Raw genomic sequence first — 22,343 nt, 5'->3', positions numbered from 1 at the left:
GTCCCCAGCACCTTCCCAAGAAGCCCACCTGTTTACAATCCAGGCAGCACAGAATGACAACATGTCATGGAGGCATCTGATGTTTTGGATGCAAATATTTCACAGGTTAATAGTGCAAAGTTAATCCACCACCGCACCAGAAGATATCATCCCCATCTCAAACTTGACAGATTAAATGTTAATAGTCTGTCACAAGAGTTAATTTTAACACCGGATCTCCCCCTTTTGATCATGCCTGGTTTCAATGAGTTAGTAGTCTATCTAGGATGCTAACTGTCCAAAAATGTATGAAGGGGGCATGGCGTTTTATGACAGAGGAATTTCACCACGTGCTTTTGCAGCATGTGCTATTCACCATGTGTTAACATATGTTTTGGGTCTTTGATTTGAGTGAGTGAGTGAGTGAGTGAGTGAGTGAGTGAGTGAGTGAGTGAGACAATTACAGAGGCATTTGTGTGAACAGTAACCTGTTCGGTAGTATTATAATGTAAGAGTTTGGTAGTATTATAATGTAAGAGTTCTAAACTTCAACATTCAAAAAAGTATTTTACACACATCATGTGTCCATTACAAACTATGCAAGAATTGGAATGCATAATCTGTCACCAGTACTTGAAAATGTGTAAATAAAACAGTAAATGCATTATGCTCCATACATACAGTATGCTTACAACAGAAACGACAACACAATATAGAGAAAATAAGGCACTTACTTTCATTGGAACTCACATGTCCAATGTTATTATTTGTAAGGAAAAAAAGCAATCAAGGCAATGTGAGCACCAACCAGAAAATGTGCCAGGGGGCAGTACTGCTAGAGCAGTACTGCCAGACCTGGGCCTTGGCAGTAAAATATTGATTTTCCAGAGAAGATCCAGATCTCCAGGTACAACTACATAAAGAATTGCACAGACTACAATTACTTTGGTTTAAAAATAAACTCAACTGGACACCTAAATGAGGTGAATGAACACAGGGTATTCTACACCATTAAAAATTAATTAAAATTGAAATACCAATTAAAATTTGGACAAAACAAATTGAATGTGTCAATGAACCAATTGCACTTTATGGCAGCGAGTTGTGGGGTACACTTGCAAAACAAGATTTCAGATTTCACCCCACTTTAACCCTGCATGCAGAGTTCTATAAGATTCTCCTACATGTCCAGAGGAAATTTAGGCCAATAGCCACGAGTAAAAAATAAATGAAAAAAAAAATAAATACAGTGATCCACTCTCATAGCATTACCAAGCCCTGCAATGCAAGATCTGAGCAAAGACAAGAGTCCACTTATCCAGCTGGTCCTGGTGTTGAGTTCACAAACCTGTTCAACGAGCACACTGAAGCCTCAGGACCAGAACAGCCAATCAATCAGAATAAACCAAATTACAACAAAGTCAAAACAAAACTACATTACCTATTGGGAAACAAGCACAAAGCAAATTGCAGTGCTATCTGGCCCCAAATTGACAGTACGCCATGGCAAACTATTTGACCATGGTGACTGATCAAAACCTTAGAAATACGTATTTCCTCACACATCAAATCAAATTTTATTAGCCACACGCGACAAAAACAACAGGTGAAGACCTTACAGTGAAATGCTTACTTACGAGCCCCTAAACAACAATGCAGTTAAAAAATATATATGGATAAGAATAAGAGATAAAAGTAAGATGTAATTAAAGAGCAGCAGTAAAATAACAATAGCGAGACTATATACTGGGGGGTACTGATAGAGTCGATGTACGGCGGCACCGGTTGGTTGAGGTAGTATGTACATGTAGGTAGAGTTATTAAAAAGACTATGCATAGATTGCAACAGAGTAGCAGTGGTGTAAAGAGGGGGAGCAATGCAAATAGTCTGGGCAGCCATTTGACTAGATGTTCAGGAGTCTTTTGGCTTGGGGGTAGAAGCTGTTTAGAAGCCTCTTGGACCTAGACTTGGTGCACCGGTACAGCATGCCATGCGGTAGTAGAGAGAACAGTCTATGACTAGGGTGGCTGGAGTCTTTGACAATTTTTAGGGCCTTCCTCTGACACCGCCTGGTATAGAGGTCCTGGATGGAAGGAAGCTTGGCCCCAATGATGTACTGGGCCGTTCGCACTATCCTCTGTGGTGCCTTGTGGTCGGAGGCCGAGCAGTTGCCATTCCAGGCAGTGATGCAACCAGTCAGGGTGCCCTCGATGGTGCAGCTGTAGAACCTTTTGAGGATCTGAGGACCCATGGCAAATCCTGAGGGGGTTTGGTTGTGCCCTCTTCACAACTGTATTCGGGTGCTTGGACCATGTTAGTTTGTTGGTGATGTGGACACCAAGGAACTTGAAGCTCTCAACCTGCTCCACTGGAGCCCCGTCGATGACAATGGGGGCGGGCTCGGTCCACTTTTTCCTGTAGTCCACAATCATTTCCTTTGTCTTGATCACGTTGAAGGAGAGGTTGTTGTCCTGGCATGAGTGAACAGGGAGTACAGGAGGGAGTACAGGAGGGAACTGTGGGGGGCCACTGACAGGCCACTGTGTTGAGGATCAGCGTGGCGGATGTGTTGTTACCTACCCTTACCACCTGGGAGTGGCCCGTCAGGAAGTCAGTCAGTTGCAGAGGGAGGTGTTTAGTCCCAGGGTTCTTAGCTTATTGATGAGCTTTGAGGGCACTATGGTGTTGAACGCTGGATAGGCTACAGTCAATTAATAGCATTCCAACGTGTTCCTTTTGTCCAGGTGAGAAAGGGCAGTGTGGAGTGCAATAGAGATTGCATCTGTGGATCTGTTGGGGACGCTATGCAAATTGGAGTGGGTCTAGGGTTTCTGGGAAAATGGTGTTGTGAGCCATGACCAACCTTTCAAAGCACTTCATGGCTAGATGTGAGTGCTACGGGTCGGTAGTCATTTAAGCAGATTACCTTAGTGTTCTTGGGCACAGGCACTATGGTGTTCTGCGTAAAACATGTTGGTATTACAGACTCAGACAGGGAGAGGTTGAAAATGTCACTTGCCAGTTGGTCAGCGCATGCTCGCAGTACACATCCTGGGAATCCGTCTGTTGACCTGTTTAAAGGTCTTAATCACATCGGCTGCGGAGAGCGTGATCACAGTCTTCCAGAACAGCTGGTGCGCTCATGCATGTTTCAGATTGTTTATCTACGAGAAGTTTTTAGTGGTGGATTACTACCTGAGCAGTAAGTCTACTATTCATAGGGGGACTATGTATATATTTGGGGGAGGAGGAGTTGCAGTTTTCTTACCTGTTGTACCAGTTGAAGAGCAGCCAATTCATTCCCTCCAGCTGGTACTCTCTCAGCTGGTTCCCGTTTCGATAGTCTTTGGATTTGTCCAGCTTCTGCCACTTGTCTGGCTGAGGCCTTTCCTACTCAGAGTGCACACGTGCGCACACACACACACACGGATTGGCAATCTCAAATAACAGCATCACACACACATTGAGGTGGACTGGACAGGTACACGTACTGCGCACGCCCACAAATGCACAGAATACCTGACCAACTCTCATAGTCACACACAGACACATCAAAAGCTACTCTTCAAAAACAGAACATCCAATTCAGACACATTGCTGATTGTTAATTTAATTTTTAAACAAAGGAACAAATGTTGTAAATTACAGGGGAAGGAGTTACTCTTTCCCACTCACCACAAATTTGAATTCAGGGATTCTCTTGATCTCCTCAAACTCCCGAATCTTCACCGGGTCCACATCTTCCTGAAGCTCCCATGTAGCCTCCTCATAGGACAGGGAGCACCACTTCACCAGGTAGTGTGTCACCTCCTGTAAACACACACATGCATGCAGCGAGACAGTGACAGTCAATGAGTCAGACACACAGACACACAATTAGCTAGTGAGTCAGTCAGATACACTGACTGAAGCACATGTGTCCGAACACACAAACACCCCTCACTTGTGGTGAGCAACTGGCTCACCTCTCCCTGGCTCACCTCTCCTGTCTCTGTGTCTGTAGTGATGGCCACCTCCAAAACTCTATCCACTTCTATGTAGTCAGGGTTAAAGAGGTCTTCATTCGGCTACAAGGAGGAGTAGACAATCAATATCATCCTTTTCATGTGATTCCTTACATAGTTATGCGTTTATTTTTTTATGTCATATGAAAATGTATTGAATGGCTACGATGGGACAGTTTTTTTGTATTGGTGTACATTTGTACTTCGCGGAAAACAAAATATATGTTTGATGCTAAATACAGATACCACTACAAATAAAATCCACTGTTGCAGCTTAGCCATACAGTACATTTTCATATGACGTAAAAAAAAAGTTTTTATATACATAAAATCATGAAATTATGTCAGAAGAACATAAGAGTAGCCTCACCTCAACAAATATGTGCTTCATTTGGGCATGCTTAGTCCTGAAGCGCTTGATTTTTTGCTGGATGCGAGGGTCCTTCTCCAACTCCTCCAATGTCGCCCATTTACAATGCAGGTAGGAGCTATGAGCAAAAGTGGTAGGATGGTTCAATTAAAATATTCAAGGGGGCAAGGGGTACATTGACCTTCAACTTTATTGAAATGAGAGTAATTAGGCAAAAGGGTGCAAAAGCAGTTTGCACACCTACTCATTCAAGGGTTTTTCTTTATATTTAATATTTTCTACATTGTAGATTAATGTGTTAAACAAGATTTTTCAAAAGTAGCCACACTTTGCCTTGATGACAGCTTTGCACACTCTTGGCATTCTCTCAACCAGCTTCATGAGGTAGTCACCTGGAATGCATTTCAATTAACAGGTGTGCCTTGTTAAAAGTTAATTTGTGGAATTTCTTTCCGTATACATTTCCTGAGCTTTCTTATATCTCTCAGATATACAGTATGACAGACACTTCAAAACATACTTCCTTTTGAATTTTTTTTTACTATCCGTTTTCCCAGGTATGAATGTAATCTTCAATGTGTTTAATGGGCTAATTGCAGTAAGGCCAAATTCAACGTTTCATCAAATAATTTGTAGGTCTTTTTTTATACCTACATGGGTCCTACATTTCAAAATCAAATAGAAAATGATCCATGGAATGACTATCTTAAAACAATCCATATGTTAGCTTAGTAGACCCCCCTGTCCACAGTGTAGACTCTTAGAGGTTCAAAAGCAATCCCACAGTATAAAAACATCAAGTGGCGGATTTAAGAACATAGAAGTACATTGAACACAGCTAAACATGAGAAAAAGCTCACTTTGAAAGGTGCAGCTATGAAAACCTTGAGCGCTTGAACATGTGTCATACACCAAAAAAACAGACCGTCTGTTGACAGACCGACCATCTGTTATCAAAGAGACCAATGGTATTGGGGTCTTCCACCTAGCTACTGTTAAGCACACTTACAAATTTCTGTACTTGACATAAAACTCCTCCGACTCCTCAGTTGTATCCTCAGGGGACGCCTCAAAAGAAGAGGAAAAAAACCATCAAATAATCTTATCCACGCACACCTTGTTGCTAGTGTCTGTGTGTGTGTGCTTGTTAATGTCAGGCGGCAGGCATACCTCTTTCTTCACAGTTCGAACCGACAGGATTTTCTCAATAATGTTTGCCTCATCTTCAGGGGCTCCTGTGACAGGGGGGAGAGGGGGCATTACTCACACAAGGTGCTTGGGCTTACTGAGGGGGTCACTGAAACAGCAAGCAAAGACATCAGGATGCATTGCAGCTTTGATTTTGCTCAACAAGTCAGCAACATCTCCTCCTTTATACTGATGGACATAGACAGATGGACAGATATAAACTCAGCAAAAAAAGAAACATCCTCTCGACTGGGTTGATTTTCAGCAAACTTAACATGTGTAAATATTTGTATGAACATAAGAAGATCCAACAACTGAGACAAACTGAACAAGTTCCACAGACATGTGACCAACAGAAATGGAATAATGTGTCCCTGAACAAAGGGGGGGCTCAAAATCAAAAGTAACAGTCAGTATCTGGTGTGGCCACCAGCTGCATTAAGTACTTCAGTGCATCTCCTCCTCATAGACTGCACCAGATTTGCCAGTTTTTGCTGTGAGATGTTACTCCACTCTTCCACCAAGGCACCTGCAAGTTCCACCCTCCGATCCAACAGGTCCCAGATGTGCTCAATGGGATTGAGATCCGGGCTCTTCGCTGGCCATGGCAGAACACTGACATTCCTGTCTTGCAGGAAATCAAGCACAGAACGAGCAGTGTGGCTGGTGTCATTGTCATGCTGGAGGGTTATGTCAGGATGAGCCTGCAGGAAGGGTACCACATGAGGGAGGAGGATGTCTTCCCTGTAACGCACAGCATTGAGATTGCCTGCAATGACAACAAGCGGAGTCCGATGATGCTATGACAAACCGCTCCAGACCATGACGCTCCAGAGTACAGGCCTCGGTGTAGCGCTCATTCCTTCGACTATAAATGCGAATCCGACCATCACCTCTGGTGAGACGAAACCACGACTCGTTAGTGAAGAGCACTTTTTGCCAGTCCTGTCTGGTACAGGGATTGTGGGTTTGTGCCCACAGGCGACGTTGTTGCCGGTGATGTCTGGTGTGGACCTGCCTTACAACAGGCCTACAAGCCTTCAGTCCAGCCTCTCTCAGCCTATTGCAAACAGTCTGAGCACTGATGGAGGGATTGTGTGTTCCTGGTGCATCTCAGGCAGTTGTTTCCATCATGTACCTGTCCCGCAGGTGTGATGTTCAGATGTATCGATCCTGTGCAGGTGTTACACGTGGTCTGCCACTGTGAGGACGATCAACTGTCTTAGGGGCTGTCTTAGGCATCTCACAGTACGTACATTGCAATTTATTGCTCTGGCCACATCTGCAGTCCTCCTATCTCCTTGCAGCATGCCTAAGGCACATTCATGCAGATGAGCAGGGATCTGGGTATCTTCTTTTGGTATTTTTCAGAGTCAGTAGAAAGGCCTCTTTAGTGTCTTAAGTTTTCATAACTGTGACCTTAATTGCCTATCGTCTGTAAGCTGTTAGTGTCTTAACGACTGTTCCACGGGTGCATGTTCATGAATTGTTTATGGTTAATTTAACAAGCATGGGTAACAGTGTTTAAACCCTTCACAATGAAGATCTGTGAAGTTACATGGATTTTTACGAATGATCTTTGAAAGACAGGGTCCTGAAAAAAGTTTATATACACACACAAAAATATATATATATATAGATATATATTTTATATATATATATATATATATATATATATATATAAAAAAAATATATAGATATATATATTTATATATATATATATATATATATATATATATATTTTTTTTTTTTTTTTTTTTTTTTTTGTGTGTGTGTGTATATAAACCTTTTTCAGGACCCTGTCTTTCAAAGATCATATATATAGAGAAATAATATACGGGAGGCAGGCAAATACTTTTCACTGATCAGTGTAAAGGCAGATTGACAAGGGTGAGACAATTCATTGTAATTTATCTTAATGTTCTTTTGTTGTTTGCAGATGCACTATCCTTCTGACCCTATGCAGCCAGGTCCCATCTACTTTTTAACTTCTCACAAGTTTGGCTTATTTGGTATCTGCTGTGAAGGAATACAACAAGTCAACTACTTGATTGATTGTCTGTCATCCAGCAAAGGCAGCAGCGCAGTCATCAACTACATGCACCATTTCCTCAGCAACTATGGAGTTGGGGAAACACGTGTGGACCTGAATTGTGATAACGGCAGTGGCCACTGGTGCTTCTGCCTCATCAAGTAGTACCAGCACTTCAGGTGAATATCATTTTTCATTGCATTGTATGAGGTTATTCTTCTTATCTAAACCTGGGAGGTGAATTGATGTTGTGCAAGGTTGTAATGTCTTCAATTATTATTATTTTTTTCCTGTTTTACAGCTTCAATGTTCTGGAGCTTGATGTTGTCGCCAAGGAGCGTTCAGACTCAGTCTGGACCAGGATTCAGCTGCTGCGTAACACTGACATCCTTCCTCCCATAGATGGGTCTGCCTGTACAAACACCACCTGGACTGGACACAGCTAGACAAACTCATCTTTTTGAGAAGATCAGAGAGTTTTGCGCCAAAGTGGCTATGGACTTCACATGCCCTGCACCAAAATCATGGGCAGGACAGAAACAGGCTCTCCGAACACATATTCCCTTGTTCATGCGTGGTTCGGACTGACCAGTCATCAGCACTACATGCACTGCCTCTATTCAAATTACTCTCTCTTAAGAAACACTCACACACACCATACGTTGTTATTTATCCTGCTGCTCAGCCACTTCACCCCTGATTGCTTTTATTTATTTTTTTTACCTTTATTTAAATTCTTATGGGCAGGTGGGACGGTAGTATCCCACCTGGCCAACATCCAGGGAAATTGCAGAGCACGAAATACAAACTACAGTATTATAAATATTTAACTTTCATAAAATCACAAGGGTAATACATCAAAATAAAGATGAACTTCTTGTTAATCCAGCCGCTGTGTCAGATTTCAAAAAGGCTTTACGGCGAAAGCAAACCATGCGATTATCTGGGGACAGCGCCCTGCATACAAACACATGAAAAACATATTTCAACCAGGCAGGTGCGACACAAAAGTCAGAAATAGCGATATAAAAAAACGCCTTAACTTTGATGATCTTCTTGTGTGGGCACTCCAAAAGGTCCCAGTTACATCACAAATGGTCCTTTTGTTCGATAATGTCCTTCTTTTATATCCATAAAAACTCAGTTTAGCTGGCATGCTTCAGTCAATAATCCACCCAGTTTCCCTCCATCAAAATGCATACAAAATGAATCCCAAACGTTACCAATAAACTTTTCCAAACAAGTCAAATAACGTTAATAATCAAACCTTACGTACCCTAATAATTGCATAAACGATACAATTTAAGACAGAGAATCGTTATTGTCTTTACCGCAGAAAAATACCAAAGAAGGCACTCTCTTCCACATGCTTGGAAACACTACAGCCAAAATGGAAGCCACCTAGAAAAACTACCATTTCTGGCTCATTTTTCCAAAAACCAGCCTGAAACTCTTTCTAAGGATTGTTGACATCTAGTGGAAGCCCTAGGAACTGCAATCTGGGAGGACTTTGCATTATAATAAAAGTGATAGGCATTGAAAATAGTGGTAGGATGAAATTCTTGTTTTCGGGATGGTTTGTCCTCGGAGTTTCGCCTGCCAAATCAGTTCTGTTATACTCACAGACCACAGTTTTAGAAAATTTAGAGTGTTTTCTATCCAAATCTACCAATTATATGCATATCCTAGCTTTTACTTTTAGCTCGCTTTTTGGACTTCAAAATACTGCCCCCTACCCAAGAGAGGTTTACCAGGTAGGCTAGTTGAGAACAAGTTCTCATTTACAACTGCAACCTGGCCAAGATAAAGCAAAGCAGTTAGACACATACAACAACACAGAGTGACACATCTATAAGTACCTAGGTGTCTGGCTAGACTGTAAACTCTCCTTCCAGACTCATATCAAACATCTCCAATCTAAAATCAAATCTAGAGTTGGCTTTCTATTCCGTAACAAAGCCTCCTTCACTCACGCCGCCAAACTCACCCTAGTAAAACTGACTATCCTACCGATCCTCGACGATGTCATCTACAAATTAGCTTCCAATACTCTACTCAGCAAACTGGATGCAGTTTATCACAGTGCCATCCGTTTTGTTACCTTATACCACCCACCACTGCGACCTGTATGCTCTTGTCGGCTGGCCCTCGCTACATATTCGTCACCAGACCCACTGGCTCCAGGTCATCTACAAGTCCATGCTAGGTAAAGCTCCGCCTTATCTCAGTTCACTGGTCACAATGGCAACACCCACTCGTAGCACGCACGCTCCAGGAGGTGTATCTCACTGATCATCCCTAAAGCCAACACCTCATTTGGCCACCTTTTGTTCACGTTCTCTGCTGCCTGTGACTGGAACGAATTGCAAAAATCGCTGAAGTTGGAGACTTATCTCTCTCACCAACTTCAAACATCTGTTATCTGAGCAGCTAACTGATCGCTGCAGCTGTACATAGTCTATCGGTAAATAGCCCACCCAATTTTACCTACCTCATCCACATACTGTTTATATTTATTTACTTTTCTGCTCTTTTGCACACCAATATCTCTACCTCTACATGACCATCTGATCATTTATCACTCCAGTGTTAATCTGCAAAATTGTAATTATTCGCCTACCTCCACATGCCTTTTGCACACAATGTATATAGACTCTTTTTTTTCTACTGTGTTATTGACTTGTTAATTGTTTACTCCATGTGTAACTCTGTGTTGTCTGTTCACACTGCTATGCTCTTTTGGCCAGGTCTCAGTTGCAAATGAGAACTTGTTCTCAACTAGCCTACCTGGTTAAATAAAGGTGAAATAAAATTAAAATAAAACACATGGAATAAACAAACATACAATATATACTGTATTATTGTCTGTATGTATACAACTACGACGTCTTTCAATATCGTTATTGATAGTGTACATACTGTATATTTTATTTATATTGACACCACATCTGATATTGCTACTATGCAAGTAACCATTTGGCTGTCCTGTTTACACCTTCTGTAGAGACCCAATCACTTAGCAAGACTTAACAAAATATTGATACAGTTGAAGTCGGGAAGATTACATACACTTAGGTTGGAGTCATTAAACTTGTTTTTCAACCACTCCATGCATTTCTTGTTAACAAACTATAGGTTTTGGTAAGTCGGTTAGGATATCTACTTTGTGCATGACAAGTAACATTTCCACCAATTGTTTACAGATTATTTCACTTAAAATGCACTGTATCACAATTCCAGTGGGTCAGAAGTTTACATACACTAAGTTGCCTGTACCTTTAAACAGCTTGGAAAATTCCAGAAAATGATGTCATAGCTTTAGAAGCTACTGATAGGCTAATTGACATAATTTGAGTCAATTGGAGGTGTACCTGTGAATGTATTTCAAGGCCTATCTTCAAACTCGGTGCCTCTTTGCTTGACATCATGGGAAAATCAAAAGAAATCAGCCAAAACTTCAGAAAATAAAATTGTAGACCTCCACAAGTCTGGTTCATCCTCGGGAGCAATTTCCAAACGCCTGAAGGTACCATGTTCATCTGTACAAACAATAGTACGCAAGTACAAACATTATGGGACCAAGCAGTCATCATACTGCTCAGGAAGGAGATGTGTTGTCTTCTAGAGATGAACATACTTTGGTGCGAAAAGCGTAAATCAATCCCAGAAAAGCAGCAAAGGACCTTGTAAAGATGCTGGAGGAAACAGGTACAAAAGTATCTCTATACACAGTAAAACGAGTCCTACATCGACATAACCTGAAAGGCCGCTCAACAAGAAGCCACTGCTCCAAAACTGCCATAAAAAAAGCCAGACTACGGTTTGCAGCTGCACATGGGGACAAAGATTGTACTTTTTGGAGAAATGTCCTCTGGTCTGATAAAACAAAAATAGAACTGTTTGGCAATAATGACCATCGTTATGTTTGGAGGAAAAAGGGGGCGCTTGCAAGCCAAAGAACACCATCCCAACCGTGAAGCTCGGGGAAGCAGCATCATGTTGTGAGGAAGCTTTGCTGCAGGACGGACTGGTGCACTTCACAAAATAGATGGCATCATGAGGACAATTATGTGGATATATTGAAGCAACATCTCAAGACATCAGTCAGGAAGTTAAAGCTTGGTCGCAAATTGGTCTTCCAAATGGACAAGCATACTTCCAAAGTTATGGCAAAATGACTTAAGGACAACAAAGTCAAGGTATTGGAATGGCCATCACAAAGCCCTGAACTCAATCCTATAAAATATTTGTGGGTAAAACTGAAAAAGCATCTGTGAGCAAGGAGGCCGACAAACCTGAGGAATGGGCCAAAATTCACCCAACTTGTTGTAGCAAGCTTGTGGAAGGCTACCCAAAATGTTTGACCTAAGTTAAAGAAATTTAAAGGCAATGCTACCAAATACTAATTGAGCGCATGTAAACTTCTGACCCACTGGGAATGTGATGAAAGAAATAAAAGCTGAAATAAATCATTCTCTGCTATTATTCTGATATTTTACATTCTTAAAATAAAGTGGTGATCCTCACTGACCTAAGACAGGGAATTTTTACTGGGATTAAATGTCCGGAATTGTGAAAAAATGAAAACTTCCGACTTCAACTGTTTATAAAATTAATATTGATCTGTGAGGTTGTAACATACCAGACTCACTAATCACAAATGCTTCGTTTGTAAATTATTTCTGAGTGTGAGTGTGTCCCTGGCTATCCATCAAAAAAAATATAAAAAAATGGGTCCATCTGGTTTGAGGAATTTGAAATGATTTATACTTTGATACTCAAGTACATTTTAGCAATTCCATTTACTTAAGTATTTTTAAAACCAAATACTTTTACTCAATTAGTATTATACTGGGTGACTTTTACCTTAATAGAAAATTACTGAAGTATCAAGCAGAATTACTTTCCCATTGTTCTTCAAAAATGCAGTGTATGATATACCATTTTGTAGCTGAGTACTTTTTGCCAATGTAAAAAAAACAATTTCAAATGTTGCTACATAAAACCGAATCCAGGTGGTGAGTCACATCTAAATTTGTTTTATTACAAATGTATTATATTGTTGAGATTATTACCATTATTATCAGTTATCAGCTATATAATTAATATTGATGTTAATATGATTAGAATGAATCATGTTATATACAGTACCGTGAAAAAGTATTTGCTGATTCTCAATTTTTGCATATTTTTTATACTGTATGTTACAGATCTTCAACCAAATCCTTATATTAGTTAAAGAACCGGGATTTACAAATAAAAAAAGGATACTTATTTGATTAATTAACAAAAGGTTACACAACACCCAATTCCCCTTTGTGAAAAAGTAATTGCCCCCTTACACTCTATAACTCTTGCCACCTTGAGCTGCAATGACTGCAACCAAACGCTTCCTGTAGTTGTTTATCAGTCTCTCACATCACCATTGAGGATTTTTGCCTCCCTCTTGCATGCAGAAATGCTTCAACTCAGCAAAATGTGTGTTTTCAAGTACAAACCGCTCGTTTCCATTCCATTCCAAAACTTCAATTGTATTTATTTTTAACCACTTTCATGTAGACTCAGTGTTGTGTTTTGGATAATTTTCCTGCTGAATGACCCAGCTGCGCTTCAGCTCACTGATGGTTGGCCAGTCATTCGCCTGTAGAATTCAAATATTTGTTTCCTTCAATCCCTGATTTGGTTCTGCAGTACATACCTACACGTACGCTATGGTCACAAGACGCAGGCCTCTTAATTGTCCCTAGAATTTCTAAGCAAACAGCTGGAGGCAGGGCTTTCTCCTATAGAGCTCCATTTTTATGGAATGGTCTGCCTACCCATGTGAGAGACGCAAACTCTGTCTCAACCTCTTTACTGAAGACTCATCTCTTCAGTTTGTCTAATGATCGAGTGTAGTCTGCCCAGGAGTGTGAAGGTGAACTGAAAGGCTCTGGAGCAACGAACCGCCCTTGCTGTCTCTGCCTGGCCGGTTCCCCTCTTTCCACTGGGATTCTGTGCCACTAACCCTATTACAGGGGCTGAGTCACTGGTTTACTAGGGCTCTTTCATACCGTCCCTAGGAGGGGTGCGTCACTTGAGTGGGTTGAGTCACTGATATGATTTTCCTGTCTGTTTGTTATATCTGGAGTACTTCTCCTGTCCTATCCGTTGTCCTGTGTGAATTTAAGTATGCTCTCTCTAATTCTCTCTTTCTCTCTCTCGGAGGACCTGAGCCCTAGGACCATGCCTCGGAACTACCTGACATGATGACTCCTTGCTGTCCCCAGTCCACCTCCAGTTTCAACTGTTCTACCTGTGATTATTATTATTTGACCATGCTGGTAATTTATGAACATTTGAACCTCTTGGCCATGTTCTGTTATAATCTCCACCCGGCACAGCCAGAAGAGGACTGGCCAACCTACATAGCCTGGTTCCTCTCTAGGTTTCTTCCTAGGTTTTGGCCTTTCTAGGGAGTTTTTCCTAGCCACCGTGCTTCTACACCTGCATTGCTTGCTGTTTGGGGTTTTAGGCTGGGTTTCTGTATAGCACTTTGAGATATCAGCTGATGTATGAAGGGCTATATAAATAAATGTTATTTATTTGATATTTGAATCTACACGCAATACTCCATAATGACAAAGTTTTTAGATATTGCAAATGTAGAAAAAAAAACTAAAACACATACGTATTCAGATGCTTTACACAGTACATTGTTGAAGAACCTTTGGCAGGGATTACAGCATCGAGTCTTCTTGGGTATGACGCTACAAGCATGGCACACCTGTATTTGGGGAGTTTCTCCCATTCTTCTCTGCAGATCCTCTCAAGCTCTGTCAGGTTGGATGGGGAGCGTTGCTGCACAGTTGTTTTCAGGTCTTTTGGCAAACTCCAAGCGGGCTGTCCTGCCTTTTACTGAGGACTGACTTCCGTCTAGCCACTCTACCATAAAGGACTGATTGGTGGAGTGCTGCAGAGATGGTAGTCCTTTTGGACGGTTCTCCCATCTCCACAGAGGAACTCTGAAGCTCAGTCAGAGTGACCATTGGGTTCTTGGTCTCCTCCCTGATCAAGGCCCTTCTCCCCGAATGCTCTGTTTGGCCGGGTGGCCAGCTCTAGGAAGAGTCTTGGTGGTTCCAAACTTCTTCCATTTAAGAATGATGGAGGTCAATGTGTTTTTGGGGACCTTCAACGCTACAGAAATGTTTTGGTACCTTTCCCCAGATCTGTGCCTCGACAATCTTGTCGTCTCGGAGCTTTGTACAATTCCTTCGACCTCATGGCCTGATTTTTTTTCTCTGACATGCACCATCAACTGTGGGACCTTATAGACAGGTGTGTGCCTTTTCCAACTCATGTCCAGTCAATTGAATTTACCACAGGTGGACTCCAATCAAGTTGAAGAAACATCAAAAATGATCAATGGAAACAGGATGCATCTGAGCTCAATTTCGAGTCTCATAGCAAAGGGTCTGAATACTTATGTAAATAAGGTATTTATTTTTTCTATTTTTAAATACATTTGCAAAAACATCTAAACCTGTTTGCTTTGATATTATGGGGCATTATGTGTAGACCGATGAGGAAAATGTTTTATTTAATCCATTTTTAGATTAAGGCTGTAACGTAACAAAATGTGGAAAAAGCCAAGGGGTCTGAATACTTTCCGAATGCACTGTAGGAAGAGGAATATTAGAATGTGTAGAGAATCAACATGGTAGCGCAATCAATTAAAAAAATACGTTGAAGTGATCACCTATTCGAATGTAAGAATTACTTGATGTTTAATGTCCTCTAATGTAATCTTATTTGAAAGAACGGCCTTAAAAAAGCTTCCAGAGTGGCGCAGCGGTCTAAGGCACTGCATCTCAGTGTTGCAGTGTCACTACAGCCTGGGGTTCGATCCCAGTCCCATAGGGTGCCGCACAATTCTCCCAGCGTCGTCCAGATAAAGGGAGGGTTTACTCGGCTCCACGCGCTCTAACAACTCCTTGTGGCGGGCCGGGCGCATGCAAGCTCACTTCGGTTGTCAGTTGAACGGTACTTCTTCTGACACAGTGCAGCTGGCTTCCGGGTTAAGCGAGCAGGTGTTAAGAAGCACGGTTTGGCGGGACATGGGGGTAGAAATCTTTAAAAAATAATAACAGCTGACTGATTTAGTCATTATATAAACATTCTTGATAGTAGTGGAAATGAACAATCGTCGACCTTGGCTTAGCCGTCAGCCTATTAGCCGTCAGCCTAACTTCTTGCCCCAGGACCTCTGAAACTTTCAGACATGAATTTAACGACATTAGATCTGTCTTCAATATTTATGAACTGTAATGTGAACAGTGAGACTTGTCTATGGTGTCGGTGAGAAACTTGTTTTTGTTCTCCAGCAACGTGTACCTTTCCTCCAGGGCAACAATTCTGTCATTGTAGCCCGACAGACGCTGTTCGCCATTCATGATCCGTTGGCCATGGCCATCGATGGTCTTGCGAACGCCACCTAGAGTAGAGCTGATATCAGGACCCAAACAGTGTCTATTGTCCCTTTGAGTTCTGAGACCATCATGATGTGTACTTTGCCCAAGTCGGCAGGTAGGCCTGGTGCAGGGTTGTCAGACATCTTAGTCATCTCCGCCATAGGTGGCGCAATCTTAGTCATCTCCAGCAGAGAGTTTTCGTTCAGACGGTCTTTGTGAGTTGTGAGCCATTTGAGTAAGAAGTTGCGTTCGACGTTAGAAATAGTAAATCCTACTAGTAGTGAAAAGTACAGGAGCTACCTCACGTTACTCCCACATATTAAACCGGAAGCCAATACATAATACCCGGAAGCCTCCAAATAAAACATTCTACTATCGCATACCTATTAGTATGAATATTCGGACATGGCCAAAGATAAAGAACGAGATGGTTACCTCAGCCTGCCAAGTGAGAGTGGCAGCGTTGAGGGCAGGGATACGGCCCGTCCCCAGCACGGCAATAGTCTCCCCATCGTCATCCACCACCTTGAAGTCCAGGTCCTCATTGTACTTCCTGCGCTTCACCTGTCGCCCCGAGCGACGCTTCTATGAGAGAGAGTTTACACTAAGTGCCTTCATGTCAAGCATTAGCTACTGCACATAGAGTACCAGGTCAAAAGTTGACACCTACTCATTCAAGGGTTTTTCTTTATTTTCTACATTGTAGAATAACAGTGAAGAAATAAAAACTATGAAATAACACATATGGAACCATGTAGTAACCAAAAAAAAACAGTTTTCCTTTCCTGTGGTGGTCTTCATGAGAGCCAGTTTCATCATAGCGCTCAATGGTTTTTGCGATTGCACTTGAAGGGTTTTTTCTTTGAGCCAATCAGAATATAGCCCTATTTGGTAAAATACCAAGTCCATATTATGGCAAGAACAGCTCAAGTGAGCGAAGAGAAATGACAGTCCATCATTGCTTTAAGGCATGAAGGTCAGTCAATGTGGAAAATTTCAAGAACTTTGAAAGTTTCTTTAAGTGCAGTCGCAAAAAAAACATCAAGCGCTATGGTTAAACTGGCTTTCATGAGAACAACCACAGGAAAGGAAGACCCAGCGTTACCTCTGCTGCAGAAGATAAGTTCATTAGAGTTCCCAGCCTCAGAAATTGCAGCCCAAATAAATGCTACAGACATCTCAACATCAACTGTTCAGAGGAAACTGCGTGAAATTGTTGTAAAGAAACCTCTACTAATGGACACCAATAAGAAGAAGAGACTTACATGGGCCAAGAAACACAAGCAACGGACATTAAACTGGTAGAAATTGTATTTTGGTCTGATGAGTCCAAATGTGAGATTTTTGGTTCCAACCGCCATGTCTTTGTGAGACGCAGAGTAGGTGAACGGATGGTCTCCGCATGTGTGGTGCTTACCCAGCATGGCTACCACAGCATTCTGCAGCGATATGCCATCCAATCTGGTTTGCGCTTAGTGGGACTATCACTTGTTTTTCCACAGGACAATGACCCACCTCACCTCCAGGCAGTGTAAGAGCTATTTGACCAGGAAGGAGAGTGATGAGTGCTGCATCAAATGACCTGGCCTCCACAATCACCTGACCTCAACGCAATTGAGATGGTTTTGGATGAGTTGGACCGCAGAGTGAAGGAAAAGCAGCCAACAAATGTTCAGCATATGTGGGAACTCCTTCAAGACTTATGGAAAAGCATTCCATGTGAAGCTGGTTGAGAGAATGCCATGAGTGTACAAAAGCTGTCATCAAGGCAAAGGGTGGCTACTTTGAAGAAAACATATTGATGTTTAAGACTGTGTGTTAGTTCATAGTTGATGTCTTCACTATTATTCTACAATGTAGAAAATAGTAAAAATAAAGAAAAACCTTTGAATGAGCAGGTGTCCAAACTTTTGACTGGTACTGCGCACACAAACATGCATTTTTGTTAACCAAATTGGCAGAACTGGAGTAATAATGAACGGCAGCAAATAGGGTTTCACCAGCGTCACCGCTGAACCCCTGATTAGTGGGGTCAAAATCTTGATTTCCTGTTTTGTAATGGTGTTTCCACATTAGGAGCTCGAACCAACACTGGAATTGTGAAATTATAAACATTGCTTTTTTTTTGTTCTTTGCCTGGAACTCATCCTTTTCAGGTTTTGGCCCAGAGCATGACATCATAATCTGATTATTCTGACCAAATAACCAGTAATTTTTCTTGCATGTGTATCCATTTTATTTTTAAACCTTTATTTAACTAGGCATGTCAGTTAAGAACAAATTCTTATTTTCAAAATACACTAAACAAAAATAGGCAAAAAATATGTATTTGTCAACAAACCATGGGCTGGGACGGCTAATACTTTGATTTGCTAGAGTCTAGACAATCCTATCTGCCAATCAGGGCTGTGTATGGAAATATATTTCAAATTTGTATCAACACGCCCACAAGATTAGACTGAGCGTTTCAATGGCAAAAAGAAGATCAGGGAAATAAGTGAGAAAAATACTGAGTTAGTTTCATGAAATAAACAGTGATTTATTAGACACAGTGATAAAAAATGTAATCAAAAGACTGCAAGGAGGCTTTAGAGAAGCAAGTGTCACTCAGTCTGCTCTTGCCCCAACCTGTCAGTCTGTTTCTCACCGTGTTGTCGAGGGGATCAATGCTCTCCTCTCCCCTGATGGCCAGCGTGGACAGGAAGGCCACATCATCTCTCTCCCCAGCCTCCTGGACAACTGCCTCGCTTTTCCGCTTGCCCTTTTTCTTCTTCTCCGCTGGGACCGGCCCTTGGAAGACTTGCTCTCTGTAGAGACACAGCAGGAGTGGCACCATAGAAACAGAAGTCCACCAGGGAGTGTTCGTAATCTGCACTCAACTGACCAGAGGGGTCACATGGCGGCATTGTGCGTTTATCACCTTGCCACCTCACATCTCAGCAGGTATACTAGCAGAGAATACAAAAGCTAGATACAGTGCATTCGGAAAGTATTCAGACACCTTGACTTTCTCCACATTGTTACGTTACAGCCTTATATATATATATATAAATAAAATGTATTAGTCCCCCCCCCCCAGCTACACACAATACCCTATAATGACAAAGCAAAAACTGGTTGAAATTTTTGCAAATGTATTCAAAATAAACTTAGCACATTTACATAAGTATTCTGACTAAGTATCCGGGCTGGGCCACTCAAAGACATTCAGAGACTTGACCCGAAGCCACTCCTGCGTTGTTGTGGCTGTGTGCTTAGGGTTGCCCTGTTGGAAGGTGAACCTTTGCCCCAGTCTGAGGTTCAGAGCGCTCTGGGGCAGGTTATCACTGATCTCTCTGTACTTTGCTTAGTTCATCTTTCCCCGATCCTGACTGGTCTCCCAGTCCCTGAAGAACATCCCCACAGCATGATGCTGCCACCATCATGCTTCACCATAAGGATGGTGCCAGGTTTCCTCCGGAAGTGACACGGCATTCAGGCCAAAGCGTTCAAGCTTGGTTTCATCAGACCAGATAATCTTATTTCTCATGGTCTGGGAGTCCTTTAGGTGCCTTTTGAAAAACTCCAAGTGGACGGTCATGTGCCTTTTACTGAAGAGTGGCTTCCTTCTGGCCACTACCATCAAGGCCTGATTGGTGGGAGAAACTTCCAGAAGGACAACCATCTCCACAGAGGAACTCTGGAGCTCTGTCAGAGTGACCATTGGGCAGCCAGCTCTAGGAAGAGTCTTGGTGGTTCCAAACTTCTTCTTAAGAATGATGGAGGCCACTGTTTTAGGGGACAGTCAATACCACAGAAATGTTTTTGTAAACGTCCCCAGATCTGTGCCGCAAAACAATCCGGTCTTGGAGGACTACGGAAAATTCCTTCGATCTCTTGGCTTGGTTTTTGCTCTGACATGCATGGGCCCTTATATAGACAGGTGTGTACCTTTCTAAATCTTGTCCAATCAATTGAATTTACCAGAGGTGAACTTCAATCAAGTTGTAGAAACCAAGGATGATCAATGGAAACAGGATGCACCTGATCGCAATTTTGAGTCTCAAAGCAAAGGGTCTGAATACTTTTGTAAATAAGGTTTATTTTATAGATTTGCAAAAGTGGTGCTTTGTGTAGATTGAGGAAAACAATTATTTAACCCATTTTAGAATAAGGCTGTAACATAACAAAATGTGGGAAAAGTCAAGGTCTGAATACTTTCTGAATAAGTGGGCAATGTTTTTTTTCATGGCAATGTTTATTTTCTAACGTCCTTTTTTGGGGAACGCAGAGGTTTAAAAAGGTTCCCCAGTTTTCATCTCAAATCCACCCGTTCTGCAGAGCGATGAAGAAAATGCCTCCTACTCCGTTACTGAAATGCCAAATAGCAAAATTCTGTGGTCTAGATATTAGCACCGAACGAATATCTCCCTAGATCCCATAACAAAGGTTCAATGACATGGTGCAACTTGGGAAATCTCACCTTTGGGGAAAAAAATCTAAACATCTCTAACTAAAGCCATACAAAGTTGATTTACTTGTTCAACATATTTCAATTTTTGAAAAGTGAGGCAAGTGAGCAATTTATTTATTCATTTATTTTTTTAAACCCAACCTTAACAAGGTTCTGTACTGACTTTACCAATACATTTTAGAATGACAGTCACAGGGACCACAGTATAAGTCCTGGTCAGGGTCATTAGTTGGCTAGCACCTTTGAAAGCCTGTCCCAACTGACTTTTAGGCACAGTTCATTAAATCAGAGACATAGATCTGCCATTTTTTCTAATTGATTGTAGTCTACATATAGTAGTATATATATATATATTCTATTTAGCTTGAATTCTACATTTAACTTTCTCACATGAGTTTCAATTATGTAACCCAGCAAGAGTTTTTTTTTTTTTTTTTTTTTTTTTTTTTTTATCTGTGCAACTGTTAGGACAGTTAACCAGCGCTGCCCTCAAACCAAGGAACGCTACTTGCTAATTATCTACACTGAACAAAAATGCAACATGTAGAATGTTGATCCTATGTTTCATGAGCTGAAATAAAAAGACCCAGAAAATATTTGGCACAAAAAGGTTCAAGTTGTGCACAAATCAAATTTTATTAGTCACATACACGTGTTCAGCAGATGTTATTGCTGGTGTAGCAAAATGCTTGTGCTTCTAGTTCCGACAGTGCAGCAATATCTAAATTTCACATACACCCAATAAAACACAAATCTAAGTAAGAAATGGAATTAATAATATATAAATATATAGACGAGCAATGTCAGAGCGACATAGACTAAGATACAGTAGAATAGTATATACACATGAGCTGAGTAATGAAAGACATGTCAACATTAAAGTGGCCAATGTTTTCAAGTCTGTATATAGGCAACAGCCTCTCGTGCTAGTGATGGCTATTTAACAGTGATGGCCTTGAGACTGAAACCTCTGTCTTTTTCCCAGCTTTGATGCACCTGTACCAGGTCTTGAAATCAAATTTTATTGGTCACATACACATGGTTAGCAGAGGTTATTGCTAGTGTAGCGAAATGCTTATGCTTCTAGATTCAACAGTGGAGCAGTATTAACAATTCAACAATACGTAATACACACACAATCTAGTAAAGGAATGCGATAAGAATATATAAATACATGGATGAGCAGTGACAGAGCGGCAAAGATGCAATAGATAGGATACAGTATATACATGAGAAGTCATGCGAGACATGTAAACATTAAAGTGACTAGTGTTCCATTTATTAAAGTGGTCAATGATATCAAGTCTGTAGGTAGGCAGCCGCCTCTGTGCTAGTGATGGCTGTTGATCAAATCTGATGGCCTTGAGATAGAAGCTGTTTTTCAGTCTCTCGACCCCAGCTTTGATGCACCTGTACTGACCTCGCCTTCTGGATGATAGTGGGGTGAACAGGCAATGGCTCGGTTGGTTGTTGTCCTTGATGATCTTTTTGGCCTTCCTGTGACATCGGGTGGTGTAGGTGTCCTGAAGGGCAGGTAGTTTGCCCCCGGTGATGCGTTGTGCAGACCGCACCACCAACTGGAGAGCCCTGCGGTTGTAGGCAGTGCAGTTGCCGTACCAGGCGGTGATATAGCCCGATAGGATGCGCTTGATTGTATACCTGTAAAAGTTAGTGAGGGTTTTCAGTGATGAGCCATATTTTTTCAGCCTCCTGAGGTTGAAGAGGCGCTGTTGTGCCTTCAGCACTCCGTCTATGTAGGTGGACCATTTGAGTTTGTCATTGATGTGTACGTCGAGGAACTTTTTTTCTTTTTTATTTATTATAAAAACTTCACCTTCTCCACTTCTGTCCCGTTGATGTGGATTG

The 22,343-nt window shown here is 41.6% G+C and overlaps 2 protein-coding genes across 7 annotated transcripts in view; both read right to left on the bottom strand.

Moving 5' to 3' along the window:
• The window catches only part of LOC135542362 (chromodomain-helicase-DNA-binding protein 6-like), a 59,283-nt gene extending 52,131 nt beyond the window's left edge, over positions 1-7,152 (bottom strand). For 5 of the 6 annotated variants that reach the window (XM_064969281.1, XM_064969284.1, XM_064969283.1 and 2 more), the window contains exons 1-6: positions 5,525-7,152; positions 5,364-5,422; positions 4,355-4,472; positions 3,946-4,047; positions 3,656-3,790; positions 3,249-3,370 (exon numbers count right to left, since the gene is read on the bottom strand). In XM_064969281.1, the coding sequence (XP_064825353.1) occupies positions 3,249-3,370; positions 3,656-3,790; positions 3,946-4,047; positions 4,355-4,472; positions 5,364-5,422; positions 5,525-5,614 (626 nt within the window). In that variant the 5' untranslated portion in view covers positions 5,615-7,152. The remainder of the gene's footprint in view (positions 1-3,248; positions 3,371-3,655; positions 3,791-3,945; positions 4,048-4,354; positions 4,473-5,363; positions 5,423-5,524) is intronic. The other variant, XM_064969282.1, reaches the window with a different exon arrangement.
• Positions 7,153-16,047: 8,895 nt separating this feature from the next.
• Positions 16,048-22,343, bottom strand: part of LOC135541643 (chromodomain-helicase-DNA-binding protein 6-like) — a 29,814-nt gene continuing 23,518 nt past the window's right edge. Inside the window, exons 4-6 of the mRNA XM_064967957.1 lie at positions 18,672-18,831; positions 16,460-16,609; positions 16,048-16,206 (exon numbers count right to left, since the gene is read on the bottom strand). Of these exons, the coding sequence (XP_064824029.1) occupies positions 16,048-16,206; positions 16,460-16,609; positions 18,672-18,831 (469 nt within the window). The remainder of the gene's footprint in view (positions 16,207-16,459; positions 16,610-18,671; positions 18,832-22,343) is intronic.

This window comes from Oncorhynchus masou, chromosome 6 (genome assembly GCF_036934945.1).
Source record: "Oncorhynchus masou masou isolate Uvic2021 chromosome 6, UVic_Omas_1.1, whole genome shotgun sequence".
In the NCBI taxonomy this organism is placed as follows: Eukaryota; Metazoa; Chordata; class Actinopteri; order Salmoniformes; family Salmonidae; genus Oncorhynchus; species Oncorhynchus masou.
Note: the sequence above shows the minus strand (reverse complement) of the source record. Positions and strands in the feature narration are given on the sequence as shown.